Genomic DNA, 16393 nt, shown 5'->3' on the forward strand with positions numbered 1-16393 from the left:
CGCTCGACTCTCGACAGTCTAGCATCCACTCGTAGTGCTAAGTCAATAAGTCCGTTCAACGTAGTGGGCAGGTCCAGGGCGTAGATCTCCTTCTGGACGCGGTCAGCCAGCCCATGCAGGAACATGTCCCACTGCGCCTCGTCGTTCCATCGGCACTCTGCCGCGAGGGTCCGGAATTCGATCGAATAATCCGATACCGAGCGATCACCCTGACGAAGCTCGGCGAGTACTCTTGCCGCCTCTTCCCGTGACCGCCCGGTCGAACACTTGCTTCATGGCGGCGGAGAGTGCCTGGAACGACGCGCAGCAAGGGTCTTGGTTCTCCCACACCGCCGTCCCCCAAAGTGCCGCTCTCCCAGTCAGTAGTGACAGCACAAAGGCGACTTTGGCTCGCTCATTGTTGAAGGTTCTAGGCTGTAAAGCAAAGTGCAAAGAACATGCATTCAGGAACGCTCGACAGAAACTGGGTTCTCCGGCATACCTCTCGGGTGCAGGCAGACGAGGTTCCGACTGGGAGAGAGAATCAGATGGTATAGGGGGAGCGGCCGGTGTGGGCGGCGCAGTGGGAACACGCAGCTGTTGGATCTGCTGGGTGAGCTCGGACACCTGCGCCACCAGAGCTTGAACCGCGCGACCAGTGTTGTTCAGCCCGTCCTCCTGGGCATCCATGCGTTGAATACTGCGATTGATGAATGCCTCCATGGCGATCTGAGCTCCGCCCGCTGCTTCCATGCTGTGGTCAGATCGTTCTGTCATGCTGGATTAACGAGGAAGCAAAAGCAGGTGCAGTCAACTCTTTATTAGAGACAAGGTTTAACAGAGGTAACAAACAACACTGGTGGGTGGGCAGCGCAGGGACCTCGATGGCCAAACACAGAGAGAAGAGCTGGTGCAGGGTGATGTGATGATGAAGATGATGAATCCGACGTGAACACGAACTGGAACAGGTAACAGGAAACTCGAACAACACCACACGATCACAGACGAGGAACACCAGACATCTAGACATCGACAACGATCTGACAGTGGAGAAAAGAAACCGGTGAGTATAAATAGGCTATGGAGATGAGTTGCAGCTGGCGCCGAGCTGATTAGAGATTGAATGAATGAATGAATGATTGTTTGGGCCACGCCCAACCCACGCGACACAGACACACACACAAATAACAAAGGCACGAGACAAGAAGGAAACAATGCATCTGAAAACCGTGACACTTCACTGCAGCAAATTTTGCTGGAACATATTGTGAAAAACTGCAGAAGTTTTCTCAGGTCACAATATAAAATAAATATTTTTAATTGTATTATTTTATTAAATTGAACAAATCAATCAAGAAATATATTACAATTGCAATAATAGTATTGTGTTGTTATACTATAAAATTAGGGTAACATTTAAGTTTCGGGTCCAATTCTCACTATTAACTAGTTGCTTATTAGCATGCATATTACTTGGATATTGGCAGTCTATTAGTACTTAAAAAGCACATATGAATGGCTTATTCTGCATAACCATATTCTACATCCCTTAATCCTACCCACTACCTAAACTTAACTACCACCTTACTAACTATTAATAAGCAGTAATTCTGCTTTTATTGAGGCAAAAGTTATAGTTAATAGTTAGCTAATAGTGAGAATTGGACCCTTGTGACCAACATAATTATAATTATAAATATAAATTATAAATAAGCTTTTATTTTGGCAGTAAACTTCAGGGGGAGACCTCATAGGTTTTCTTTTGTTGACATTTTATTTCAGTATTCATAGATTTTCGCTTCACACACCTAGAGAAAGAAACAAAGATGAAGAATTGAAAGATATCTACAATCAGTTACTAGTCAGGATTTCAATTTGAGCCACTGCAGAACCCTTTTTTGGGATTGTATTCTAGAAAGAAAGGTAATATACATTTATCATACAGTTAAATTAAACCAATATTTTTGTTCATGTTTCTTACATAAGGCTTTCTTTTACATAAGGCTTTCTTTTACACTTACATTTCCTGGATGTGCAGAGCTTAAGAATGAACTGGCCAATGTTAGAGAGTGCTTGTGTTGCCATGTGGGCTTGATGAGAATGTAAGTGAAGGCAGTGAACAGGAAATGGAAAGGAGTTACTCTAAGTTAGTAAAAAAAAGAAAAGAAAAAAAAAAGCTATTAAGTTATTAACAAATGTTATAGAAAAATTTGTAAGGACGATTAGGACAGTTTTTCATGCTACCTCGAGGACATTCATTCTTATTTTTAGTTTAAAATAGCATGCTATCAGCACACTTTAATAAACTTCGGCAGGCTAACACTTTATTTTGATGGTCCCTTTAGAACATTCTGTTGATTGTAAGTAACTTTGCAACTACATGTCAAATAACTCTTTAGAGTATCAATAGTTCTAATATCTGCAAACTCTTTATTGTGATGGTCCTCCAACAGATACTCTACTGACTATTAGTAACTTTGTAACTACATGTCAACTTATTCTAACCCTACCAGTCTAATAATACTCTACTAATACTCTAATGAGAGTTAGTAGACGTGGGTGGAATGTTACTTATAGACAACAGAATGTGTTAAAGGGATCATCAGAATAAAGTGAAAATGAAACTTCTTTTTGTCAGAGAGTATGGTTCTCACACGCACATTTTTGATTTTTGCATTGAAAATCTTCAGTTGGTTCAACAACTAAAGTGTTAATATTAAAAGACATTCATTTCACATTATTTAATTTAAATAATTTTGCAATTCAACTTCAAGTTTTAAATTTCATCTTCAAATAAATGTCCCTTGTTTGATGGTAAAGAGTGACATGTTTAGTTGCATTTAAATTGAGCAATATATTAAATATATATCAAATATTGAGACAAATATTGTGATGCCTGTGTGAATATATAGTTGAGATACATAATGAAGACAAGACTTCACTGCCAGTTCACTTCACTGTTCACACACACACTATTCCATTGCAGGCTATAGTTAGACATCGGTCAGAGTTGCAGATCCCCTCTTGGCATGTTTAAAAAAAAAAATTTGAATTTAAAAAAATAAACTTGAATTTATATTATGAAACAATATACATATGCATGTGTGGGGATTTTTGAAAAGACTTTAAAGTTCCTTAAGTAAGGAAACAAACAGCAGCTCTACAGTCTCAGGCCCCGTCCACACTACTGCGTTTTCGTTTAAAAACGGAGACCTTTTGCTACGTTTGCACCTCCCGTCCATAAAACGGCAAAACCGGAGACCCAAAACGGAGAAGTTTAGAAAAGCTGCCGACCCGTTTTTTGTTTTGAATCTCCGGAGGGCGTTTTAGTGTGGACGGGTCAAAACGGAGGACTTTAGAAACGATGACGTAGTAGAGGCTCACGCTCGGCTCTGTGATTGGGTGTCATCAGTCATGTCATATATCTTTGCTAGCAGCTGTTGTGCAAGTAAATTCTTAAAAAACTGCCTACATGCGCCGGAGGCAAGCTATTATTCGAGCGATCTGTGACAATTCCCGTGTGCAGCAGCGGTATCGACCGTACATGGAGCGTCGGTTTTGGGTTAACCCGGGAAGAACCAGCGCATGGTGGGATAATTTTATCAATGAAGTTGTGTTTACACCAGCACGCGCATGCCCAGTGTTGGTGAATGGTCACGTGATCCGCGTTTTCAGTCGTTTTAATGTGGACAGAGATCAATTCTAATACGCAGCTAAAACGCTGGTGTGGACGGAGATTGTATTCGTTTTAATTCTCCGTTTCTAAACTAAAATGCAGTAGTGTGGACGGGGCCTCAGAGCCTCAGAAGTGTGAACGGCGAGTGTTAATGGGGCATTGCAGTTCCTGCTCCAGCCTACAGGAGTATGGACTTAAACACACACTTGGTCAAAAATGTAAAAAATTAATCAGAGCGTTTTTTACTTGATTTTAACATGTTTTAATGCATGACCAACAGGGGACTTGAAAAATGTTCCCACTTGGCTCGGCGGTACCCTGTTGGTGAGTGTGTAACGAAAAGTAGTGTAACGCGTTACTACTAAAAATTTGGTAACGAAATGTAGTTCCTTTTTCAATTCGGCGCAACGTTACTTTTCCCATGGATATATTTGACAGCAACACTGCCTCAGCTGCGCGCTTGAGAGAAGAGAACGGTTGAGATCTGAAGAGAACGATTTAGTTTCATATTTATGTTTAAATAAAATAAATAAATAAATAATTTAATCTATGTTGATTATATGAAAAGTGAAAAGCATGAGTAAGATCATAATTTTGTGCAATATATCGGGAGATAAATGGAGTGGGCAGACATGATTTAGACCACTTTATTAAGTTTGTTTTTGTAGAAAGACTTTCTTTAAAACGAATTTCGTTGTGTATTAATTGTATCTTAATTTTAATCAATGTTTTACCAACCAATTAATTGCCTGAATTTAATAAATAAGTAAATATGGCATGGAAAATAATCATGACGGCACCAGCGCGTGAACTGAAGCTCGTCTCCATACTGTAAATGAACCGAAACTTAGATAAGCTATACTTGTCTCACAGACCTGAGAAATATATAGAAAGCTTGAATATGTGTACTTTTAAACAAAATATTTATTTTTTTCTCAATCTCTTTTTTTTCTCCTACTCCCTTAGAGTGAGTAATATGTCTGAAAACTAAGCTTATGTCTTCTATATCATTTTGTCCTATGCTATCAAGACGCGATTCGCACCGGTGTTAGAGAGCAGGAGCGCTTTATTGGCTGTTGCCGAAATTTAAAGTTCGGTGGATAGGGGGAGCGGAGCGGAGAGAAGTGGTGCGGGCGCGCTGCTCATCGCGGAGTGTCGCACTCTACCCCATGATGCAGAGCCGGCTGAGAATAAAAGTTGCCGCATACAGCAGCACCAATGAGAAGGACTTTTTTTTATACTATTGATACTATTTTTTTATAATAAAGAGCACAAAATAATTACCTGTTATGTCCTCCATTGTATAACTTTATGTCTACATATTTAGGAACAAATATTGGGTTCTGCCCAAAGTCAAGCAACATAAAAGTAACGTAATAGTAACGAGTAACGTAAAAAGTTACTTTCCAAATGGGGTAACTAAGTAAAGTAACAGATTACTTTTTTAAAAAGTAACGAGTAATGAGCAAACACTACTTTTTAAAAGTAACTTCCCCAACACTGGTAACGACACGACACCAAGGTCCCCTCTTAGATAGGTAGACAAGTACACACACACACACACACACACACACACACACACACACAGAAACGGCTAGGCAGTCTCACTTCCTCCCTTTGATTCAGAAAGTGAAGTACAGCAGTACTAAAAACAGCCCTCATTCAGCTCATGAAGAATGGAGGCTTTCAAGATCATGACAATTGTCCAAACTGTTGCTTTTATACAAGGTATCTATCTATTTATTTATCTATCTATCATCTATCTATCTGGGATCAGTAAGATTTTGTTTTTATAAGAAGATTCTTATGTCTACAACGGCCTCATTTATTTATTAAAAAACAGTAGTGTTAAGGATTTTGACAATTTTAAATAACTATTTTGTTTATATTTTAAAATAAAATTGTTCTTGTTATGGCAAAGCTCCATTATCTGCCAGTACTCCAGGTATTTCATCAGTATAATGATCTTTAAGAAATCATTATAATATTTCTAATAAAAAAGTTTTTTTTCAAGCTTTACTTATCACAGCTGAAAATGATTGTTCTGCTAATTGAAGTGTTGAATCTGTAATACAGTGTTTTTTTTTTTTTTTTTCAGGATTCTCCGATATTTTATAATGTAACAATTTTACAGTTAATCTCCAAATTAATGTAGAGACAACAGAAAGACAGTATATTTTAAATACTTGTTTAATGGCATCTTTTTATGAATGAAGGCCAGTATCACTTATACTAAAACAGCTACTGATGTCTCAATGAAAATATAACTATAAATATAACTTTTTTTTAAAGTGAACTTAAAACAATCCCCACATAAACCCATAATAAATGTCATATTTACAGTTGCCTTTCCTACCTGTCTAACAGGTTGGAAACATACAGAAATTGAATAATGTTGTCAAACAGTCCGCACTGCATAAATTATAAGTTAAATACAGATTAATCCTTATTAAAACTACAAAAGTTCTTTAGTCAAGAGCAAAGTGTGATTTTTCTCTGTTCCCTTTTTTCTTTGATTAACTTTTCTGACAGGCAGAATTAGTGACTGCAGTCACTTTAAGATCTGCCGCTGCTGACATATACTGTGCAAAAGTAGGCATGTTAGTTTTTTTTTCACTGGATTATTACAATTAATGGCAAAGAGAAATGTTTGGAAATGTAAACTGATATTTCCTATACACTACAGCAAAAGATATAAAAAACAAAACAAAACAAAACATTTTTTTGGTGAAAATGCTAACATGCCTAAGACTTTTGCACAGTGCTGAGTTTTTAAACTGAAGCAAATAAAGCAATATAATAATAATAATAATAATATACATTTCTGGTAACTCTATAATAACTGCACACAATTAATCATTATCTATACATTAATACACATTTCATCCATCATTTATAAAGCTAGACATTAATAAGCAGTTTATAAATACAGCTAAAAATGTGTTTAATAATTTTGATTCTTTATTAATGTTCAATTTAGCATTATTTACAAACATTAAACATAGCATTATTATTTTCCTTTATTTACAAACCTGTTATTTAGGAGTTGTCAGTGGTTCATAAGATCACTTAGAAAGTTTAAGTAAATGATTAATGAACTATTTAAATGTCCATTCATACATCTTAAATATTTCTATGTTCTGTATCACTGTGGTGTTTGTTTCCTTTTTCTGTTTAGAAGATAACTGAGCGTTTAAATCTCCTTTGTAAATGCTTTACGAGGCATAAATAGTCCTCACTTTAGATGAGCTCACAAACATCGTTAAGTGACCACTACTAAATGCTTTAACTACCTGAATTAATCATGCATTACAGTAGAAATGCATGTTAAGCATTTATTAACACACTAAGTAACTTTTACTATGTCTGAATAATAAGATGTATGAATGTACATTTAAATAGTTTATTAATCATTTACTTGCAACTTCTAAGTGATCTTATGAACCACTGACAACTCCTAAATAACTGGTTTGTAAATAATGCATTACTTCATTTAGAAATGATAAATGATCATTAATAAAGTATGAATTATTAAATTATTAAACACATTATAGATATGCTTATAAATTAAGAACAAAGCATTTATAGCTGTATTTATAAACTGCTTATTAATGTCTATTAATGCTTTAAATTATGAATTATGCTTAACTGATTAATAGCGTACAGTTATTATAAAGCGTTACCCATTTTCTTTCAATACAGAGAAAGATAGAGAATCCAAATCATAAGCTACTGAATAACAATTCAGTAATGCTTTCTATTATATTGAAGTCAAGACTAAAAGATTATTGCATTAATAAAGCATATAAGGATGGTTGAATATCATTAAATGTTGTTTGTATGACAAATTTGCATCTAACTGCTATTATACATATTCTCAATATAGCATATATTGTTGAGGTCATAAATTTAGATACACCTAGCAGAATCTACAAAATGTTAATAATTATAACAAAACAAGAGGGATCATAAAATGTACCTATTGTTTTTTTAGTACTACATGCCTTAAATAAGCTGTTTCACATAAAATATAAGTTCTCAATCATTTCTCAGAGTATTGCACCCAAGAAGACTACATCAGGTTTTATAGGATAAAGACAGACACAACAATAAGATCAATGTGACTTATCTCATGTCACCTTCTTTCAATATGATTGGTTAAATTTGTAAAAGCAAGCCCCCCTCTTTCACCCTCTGTTACTGGCATGAGCAAAATTATCTTGAATCATCAGAAAATCTAAAGAAAATGGTTAAGAGTTCAGTTGATTACTCAATATGTCATGATACAATTTTGGACAGTATATTTTTTATATTGTCTTGGTCAGCACTTCAGAATTTTCCATGGACACAATATTCAGAGAACATTTTGGTACATTGTGTTCAAATGTTAGTGTTAGGCCTAAAAGGGAAGTAAGGTTTAGATGTTAGAATCATGGTTAGTTTACAAGTTTACAAGATAGATTTACTATCTTATTTATTAAAAATCCATCACAGGTGGACAAAATAAAACAAAATAAGAAACAGTTATACATCTCATCCTGTTCTTGTCATCCCTCAGTTGTCCTCAGTGTGAAATGGCTCTCAAAAGAAAGATTGCTGGAAAGATTTGCATTTAATCAAGCATTTGTAAACTTTTGAACTGGCTCATTTTTATAAATTCAGCTATTATTTTGTCTTTAAGCTAAACATCTGTTATGTAAAATAGCTTATTCAGAGCAGTACTAAATAAAAAACAATAAGCAATTTTTATAATCCCTTTATAATATTTTGTTTAAAGTATTATCATTTTGCAGATTCTGAACGTACTACTGCATCTGTAGCTATCATTATGCAATTAATCATACAGTTGCCATCTAAATCTTTGTGGACCCACAGAATAACGTGAGCAGAAACGTCGTGTTGTGCAATGGTCTGAGAGTTGGAACAAAAACACACGGTGGAACAAAAACATGTAATTTTTTCAAGAATGTAAAATTTCTTGCTCTTTTTTTCAGGATATGACAATATCATCTCTACTGAGCATCCAAAGGTCAATATGAAATGTGAGTTATTTGCTTCCCTGAAATTGTATGTCATTTTGATAATAATGGGTAATTCTTCCTTTAGTAGTTTACTTTAAAATCACTCCTTTTTTGTGCCTCAATGTGAACTGCTGAATGTTTTGACATTAAGCCTTAGAGAATCATGAAGAATTATTTCACATAATTCTTAACCCTTTTGAAGAGTGTGACAGGATGTTGCGGTGATGCTCTTGTTATCCAACCACTGCAAATTTGCTCACTTCCACTGTATTTCACTTTGTTGCACTAAAACAGGTGTCACATCAAACAGGCAGCCTGTGAAATGTCAGATCATGTTGTGCTCTATGCTATTGTTATTCGAACGCCAAACGTATGTTGTGTGTTCAGTTGTATTACCCAAGTTCAAAAGGCAGAACTGTGCTGTGTTGTTTTATTTGGGTTTGTGCCCTTATGTAACAACATCAGTATTTCAGAAACAGGTCATTCACAACATGAAAAACAACTGTAGGCATTGTTTTAGCAAACTTGCATAGCTCTCGCATTCTATTGATATACTAATTGATTACCTTAAATGTAATTTATTTAACCCTCTGGGGTCTAAGGGGTTTTTGGGGTCCTTGAGATGTTCTGACATGCCCTGACATTTGTGCTTTTTTCAGTTGCTTATAAACATTAATGGCAAAGGTGTAATTACACTCTATTTAGCACAAACAGGGCTACCATAATATGTGAGCAACATGCATGTACATGTTTGTATTTTTGAGAGAATAATGTTTATGCATGGTTTTTGAAAAAACTAAAAACTAAAGTTTCTGAAATAAGGCCACAAAACACATACTAAATATGTGTCAATAAGACTTTTGACTAATGGATGTTGTTGCCTAGTGTTTTTTTCTTCAAAATGATGTGAAAATCACCCTGCCTAATCATTCACATAACACAATACATTGATTTAAATCTTGTAAAACACTTTTTGTTTGGAAAGGCAATATGCGCAAAGGTCCAACACCATCATGTTTAGTGGTTCACACCTGAGGAGACAATGGGGCCCACATACTTAATGAGCCATTCATTCAGGTGTGTGACTGAGCCACAAGAAAGAATGCAAGAGCATTGGTTCACAGTTTGAAGCATCTCAAATTATTTTATTTTTTTCTCACAAATTGTGCTCGCAAATTGTATAATATCCAAGGAAAACATGTCTAGTAATTGTGCAGTTAATTCTCATACTGTATTTTCAGTTTTGGAATATGTATCCTCTCCCCAAATTTGTCAATAATAAAACACAATAAAATTATTTAAAGAAAAGGCTTATATTTACCTTTTAAAATTTGTTTACATCTACCTTGTAAATATATTTTTTTATTAAAAAGGTTACAATTACAACAACAATTCAAGTGTAATCTTTCTTTGTAAAAACTAAAGTATACATTTTATCATACTGTACATATTTCAAAGTTAAGGATTCATTACTTTGAATATAGCCTACATTGACAAAACATACTATATTTAACATATTAGCAAAAATTGGCAAACAAAAGCTTATTTGAGGTGGCAGATATTTTACAGTAAAAATATATAATCTATCCAAAACTAGTCAACGAAATGTTGTCTTTCATGTCTGTAACCTAGGTCTTTGGTTTTTATTATAAGGAATATAAATGTTAATTTGCAGTTTAATACGTTGCTTATACAAATACATTTTATTTCAACATATTTCAGTCGATTTTTACTCATCTCAGTATAGCAATACAGTTTGCTAAAAGCGGATCATTCATTCACACACGATTCAAATTTAAACTGTCTTTTTGCGAGCTGTGGTAAACAGCGCACATTTCTGCCGGTCATTCATTCACACACAAGAAACGCGATTCACTTGAGAATGAAAAAAAACTTACTACAGTATTCCATCCATTGCTCCTCAAAATACCAGCACTTCTGAGGTACATTTTCCATTATTATTATTCCTCACAGCGCTGCAAGACAGTGTAAACAAGTACAATGATCTGAATAAACTTGATGTGTTTTCTCGCGCTAATATGGGAGCGTTCACAGTTTGCATGGATTGCCTCATTCATTTGCGTTTGAATAGCGCGCGCTCTCCGTGGGCGGGGCAGATTAAAACATAATGAGCTGAGATGAGAACGACTGACATCTCTCTCTTTTCATACAGATTACATAAACAGAGAATATTTGTTTTTTATAAAAAATACTTCATTTAAAAGAAGAGAATTCAAGCTTCATGCCTGTGTGTCTGTATGCCTGTTTGACTGAGTATTCACTGAGTTATGGTTCATTTTCGGACGCGTTTCAGAATGGACTACACTGACAGAGAGAAAGCAGAACTCGCATCATGTTTATTTTTCTTTATTTGGCAAAAAGCACAACACTTTGTTTTTATTGTGAGTATACACAAAAATAATACACACTTAACAGGATGTATGTATAACACAAGCATATAAGATAAAAATTGATATTAGTATTTTGATTCTTTTTTGCACTGATAAGGAAAAAAACGAGCCTATCGCGCCGACCTCAGGGGGCATTATAATAGCATTAATAAAAATCTATTTATCATCATTATTATCATTATTATTTCCAGTGCATTGGGATTTGATTGGATAACAATCAATTGCAAGAACAAATAAAAGCTTGCTAGAACTATTTGGCTTTAACATTATCTATAGCCTTTGCGGTTTTGACGTCATTAGAAAAGGAGCAGAGACTGATGAAGTTATTACATTTTTATTAAAGATTACAGAGACAATTTTTTTTTATAATTAGAATTTATGTAATTTCTATATATCGTAATCATTATGTTCACAACTTTGTAATAATGACTTCAATGAGCTCATTGTTTCTGCATTAAATTAATACATTGTTAACTAACTGCGTGATTTGTATATGTACATTTCTGAAATACATTACTTGGACACAGTCACCTCTGATAGCAAATCACTCTAAATTGTAATGTAGAAACATGCATTTTCTGGAAAGCCACTTTGTACAGTGCTCTTCGCAACACATATTATTTCAAATTAATGTAAATTGAATTGAAACGAATAATTTAAATTCACAGAACTGGAATATGCATTGAGAAAGTAAATTGTAAAAAGTACATTTTCTTGTATTCTCAGTTGTGTCACAAGCAGATCAGCATTCTGGGTTGTGCTCTTGGACCCTCGGCACCTCTAGAAGCAACACGGCAGTTATAGCTGTGGAGGATATTCACAGTCTCTCTTCTCAGATCTGCCTGTCCCTGGGATGTGGTGATGTGTATAAATTAAAGGCATCTGATGCAGAATTAAACAGTACCTGTCTCACAGGCTGCCTTTACCACAACTCTGAGCTAAACAACTGCACTCAGACTGTGAGAAGCCACTGCAAAATGCTCTCTGAGGTTATTTGTGGTAAGAACCATGCAGTGGGACGTGAAATTGAACATGTCTGTAGATTGGCATGTATTAGGCCAATGTGAAATTGTAAAAACTGTTCCCATACAAGAAATAATGATAGTGAGATAAGTGTAAGATTAACTACTGTACAAATAATCATGATAAATTATTTTAAAATGTATTTATTAATTTTAATATTATTCATTTATGTAATTTATTATTTAAAATGTATTATTTAAAAGTTTTTTTTGCAAAAAAAATTAAATCTATTGCATAATATGACTATATTCAGTATGCAGTTTAGTATTCAGGTAATATAGAGAATATAGTATATCAATACTATATGTATGTTTATAGGATATATCAGTCATAAGGAATGCATTGCGTAGCTTTATTAGCATGGCCTATTGAAATGCTGATTTTCTTCTTTCACCCCCAGGTTCTCCCTATGTGGCTCAAATATCTAGCTCATGTTCTTGGACTATTAAATCCCCAGACACAGAATCCTCTGTCTCTCTGCCTGAAGACACTCTCCACAATGTGTCCAGTGAGATCTGCCATGAGCTTGGCTGTGGAAAGGTCTACAGTCTCTCTCAGAGCAGCGCATTGAACACAACCAATATAACGCATTGTTTCACAAACTGTGTTTATCGCAACTATCAATTAAAGAACTGTACGGAGGTTACTAACCTTAGATGCTCAGTCCTCTCTGAAGTTAAATGCGGTAAGTTTGTACATTTTTCATTAGAATATAACAGTTATGAAAAAGATGACGGTATATTAATTTAAAGAAATGTTCTGGGTTCAGTACAAGTTAAAGATGCACTATGCAGGATATTCAGTTACTGTTTGTAAGCACAGCATTCAAGTTCCTCGTAGGCGGAACATGACTCAAGAAATTATCTGCGGGAAGATGAGTGATTAGCTATTTTGCAAATATTGTCTTAATCATGCATGAATAACATTTATAAGTATGTCATCATAAAAACTTAATTACAATGCCTAATAATCTCACTCAAGTTACAGATAGTAGTCAAAAAGGCAATAGCAAAAAAATGTTGTATCGAGATGACAACTGCTTCCCATCCAGGGCTTCAGGCACAGACAATAAAGTCCCACCCTTACCTGCGATTGGCTGGGGCTGCACACCTGCTGGCCAAAGGTTGCAGCCCAGAAACGTCTGGCACACAATTCAGGAATTACAGGAACAAGACAATGTCTCTATATACACAAACACCACCACACACTTCTAGTGGACCATAAGTAATGATTGAGAGTCATTATTTATAAATATGCTTTATTCCCTCCCCACCAAAAAAATCCTGCATATTGCACCTTTAAGTTCTGTGACGGCATCTGTGACAATGTGAGTTACCAGTCCAGACCAATGTGGTCTGTCATTTACCACAGAAAATAATTTCAATGCATGCCTCAATTTGTGACTCAAAAACGCAAAAATAATTTTTACAGTAAAGAACTTAAAATGGAACAATTCAACTGGATAAACAGTTAAAATAGACTATTTTGAAATGATAACAAAACTTGCACATTATACATGTGAAACTAATGTGATAAAATCACATACTAAACTTGTTTGTGACAGTTTTCTAGGCATTTCATGACTATGTAAAGCTGATAAACCCTTTAAATTTTACACCACATACACAACCCAAATAGCATCCAGATGTTGGCCACCTTCTGGCCTATACAAAATAAATGTGAGCCTAAAGTGGCCCACATGTGTAATAGAAAATATGTCCCAAACATCCCAAATTGCATGTGGGCTTTTTTTAAGCAAAGCTGGGTGTAACCCTAAAGTGGCCCATGTGGAAAATGGTGAATATGGCCCAAATATCACAAAACAAAAATGTGGGACAGTCTAATCTGGCTACCGGCACCGTCACAAGCACAGGGCAGGGCCAGCAGGAGTTAGAGAAAGTGCACCTGTTGTACCACCGGAAGGATGGCCCTGTCTGGCTGTAGTGGCCCATGTAGAAAATGTCACCCAATTCAGAAATATCTGGGCCAGTTTTGGCAAAGATATGGGACAGTAATCACTGGCAAATACTGTACACACACACACACAAAAAAAAAACAAATTTATTATTAAAAATGATGGTAATCAAATGAAGGCATAAAACAAAAAAAAATTGAATAATACTTTAAAATGCTGACATGTGGCTGTGCAATGGCCGCCTTGTAGCCCATATCTGTCAAACAGGAGCAGAACGCCCAAGTGCCATCATTGCACGCGGTTTGTGGACCAGATCTGGGCCATAGCAATTTTGCAATCTGGGAAGGGTTGTTTACACACCTGCAGGAATTGGTAACACATAACCAGATTTCCCTAGAACAGTAGTCCCACCTTGAATTGAAATGCAATTTGCAAAGTTTTGTATGGAAAAAAGCTGCACAATTCTACTTTTATACCCTTTGATACACTCTCCCCATGAACATTCCAGTAAGTGCAATTGCGGCAAGCATGATTTTGGTTTGAAGTTCTTTGTTTAAATTATGTAAAAAATGTTAGTATTGTCTAAATGTTTATATGTCCCAACTGCTTCTTCAGGCAATGCTGCTGTCCGATTGGTTGGGGGCGGTCATCGCTGTGGGGGCCGTGTGGAGGTGTGGCGGGGGTCCTGGGGCACAGTGTGTGATGATAAATGGAACGTGGAGGATGCAAATGTGGTGTGTTCACAGCTTGGTTGTGGGTACGCTGTGTCTGTCAGTGGTCAAAGTGAGCCCTACGGCCAGGGTACAGGCCCCATACACCTGGACGAACTCAACTGCACTGGAATTGAGAGGAGCTTATGGGAATGCCCGGCACTTATTCAAGGACATGACTGTGGTCATAAGGAGGACGCAGGTGTGGTTTGCTCAGGTATGTAATACTATGTGTGAGTTATAAGTGGCATCTCAAGCAATGTTGATAAGAGAGTTAATTATGGATGGATCCATATTTTAGCCAAATAAGCCAATAATTACTGTTCGATGACTTATATAAGCCTTTTTGTTGTTTTCAGATTCATGGTTTAAGGTTTTAAACTGAGAAGTTTAACTGAGAAGTTAATTAAAGTCATGCCATACTTATAAAAAAGAAAATGCATAGTACATAATAATTTAGTCCCTTAAAGCATACAAGCCAAAATCATCTGTGGCAAGGAATGAAAAACTCCATTTGGTGTTGGATCATGGAGAAAACTAACCTTGGAAGAAACAAGGGTGGCAGTTCTCTTCTGGTTATACATTCAGAATAAAATGTTTGTAATTAAGTAGATAAAGTAAGAGTTAATGACCTTGAGGTCCATCCAGGATTAAATGGCAAACAGTGTCTGGTCTTTAACTGATTGCAAAGACTCATACCCTTTAAAGTACTTGCCTGTGTTTCTCAATTGTGGATTCTTCAGTGTTGATTCTCCATGGTTGATTCTTCATAGCTGATTCTCTTAATTTGTTCTGCTCATTGTTCCTCCATTGCATGTTTGTTCTCATTATTATTCTGTTACTCACCTGTTCATTCCTCAAACCTTCAATAAAGTACCTGCAATTGGGTTCACACTCATCTGTGTCTGCATTACAAGAAAATGTGGTAAAGGCAGCATTAACCTCTAAAACTGTCTTTTAAAATAAATGTATGCCACACACTTTGGCTAATGGAGGGATTAATTATAAAATTTTAAAGTAATTAAAGCCTTTGTGTCAAAAAATTTTCAATTCGGGGGTCTGTGCCATGGGTGACACTTACATTTTGCATGTGTTTGAAATTATTATTATTTTTTTTTTTTGCATGTGTCTGTTCACATGTCTCCTCTCATTTTAATGAAGAATACAAGGCTCTGCGACTGACAGGCGGTCTGGATCGATGTGCTGGTAGAGTGGAAATCCATCGCAATGGTAGATGGGGAACAGTGTGTGACACGTGCTGGCACAAGGAAGAAGCTACTATGGCCTGTGATATGCTGAACTGTGGAATGGTCAAACATTTCACAGCCTTTGACCCCCCATTCAAACATAAAAATGAATCACTCTGGTATTTTCAATGTGACCAGAATAGCAAAAACATATGGCAGTGTGCAGAGTATATTGACCATAAATATGCATGCAAGGAAGCAAAAGCAGCTGGGTTGATTTGCAACAGTAAGTAACATGTTTTGTGTTTTTTGTATGTAACATGTAAGAGAATATTTTAATAGTTACAGCAACAGTTTACCCCAAAACTGAAATTTTCGAATTTTCTTCTGTGGAACACTAAAATAATTGTTAAATCTTTACACAACCCTTAGTAGCAACGATGTCTGTCAAACTTCAAAAATATGCTATAT

General features: G+C 35.8%; 1 protein-coding gene across 5 annotated transcripts in view; it reads left to right on the forward strand.

The window, feature by feature from the left end:
• Positions 1–5268: 5268 nt before the first annotated feature.
• Positions 5269–16393, forward strand: part of LOC308697057 (T-cell differentiation antigen CD6-like) — a 29757-nt gene continuing 18632 nt past the window's right edge. For 4 of the 5 annotated variants that reach the window (XM_081376123.1, XM_081376125.1, XM_081376124.1 and 1 more), the window contains exons 1-6: positions 5269–5383; positions 8650–8697; positions 11814–12086; positions 12511–12795; positions 14641–14952; positions 15897–16208. In XM_081376123.1, the coding sequence (XP_081232249.1) occupies positions 5332–5383; positions 8650–8697; positions 11814–12086; positions 12511–12795; positions 14641–14952; positions 15897–16208 (1282 nt within the window). In that variant the 5' untranslated portion in view covers positions 5269–5331. The remainder of the gene's footprint in view (positions 5384–8649; positions 8698–11813; positions 12087–12510; positions 12796–14640; positions 14953–15896; positions 16209–16393) is intronic. The other variant, XM_081376127.1, reaches the window with a different exon arrangement.

Source organism: Scardinius erythrophthalmus, assembly GCF_964197995.2.
Source record: "Scardinius erythrophthalmus genome assembly, chromosome: 10".
In the NCBI taxonomy this organism is placed as follows: domain Eukaryota; kingdom Metazoa; phylum Chordata; class Actinopteri; order Cypriniformes; family Leuciscidae; genus Scardinius; species Scardinius erythrophthalmus.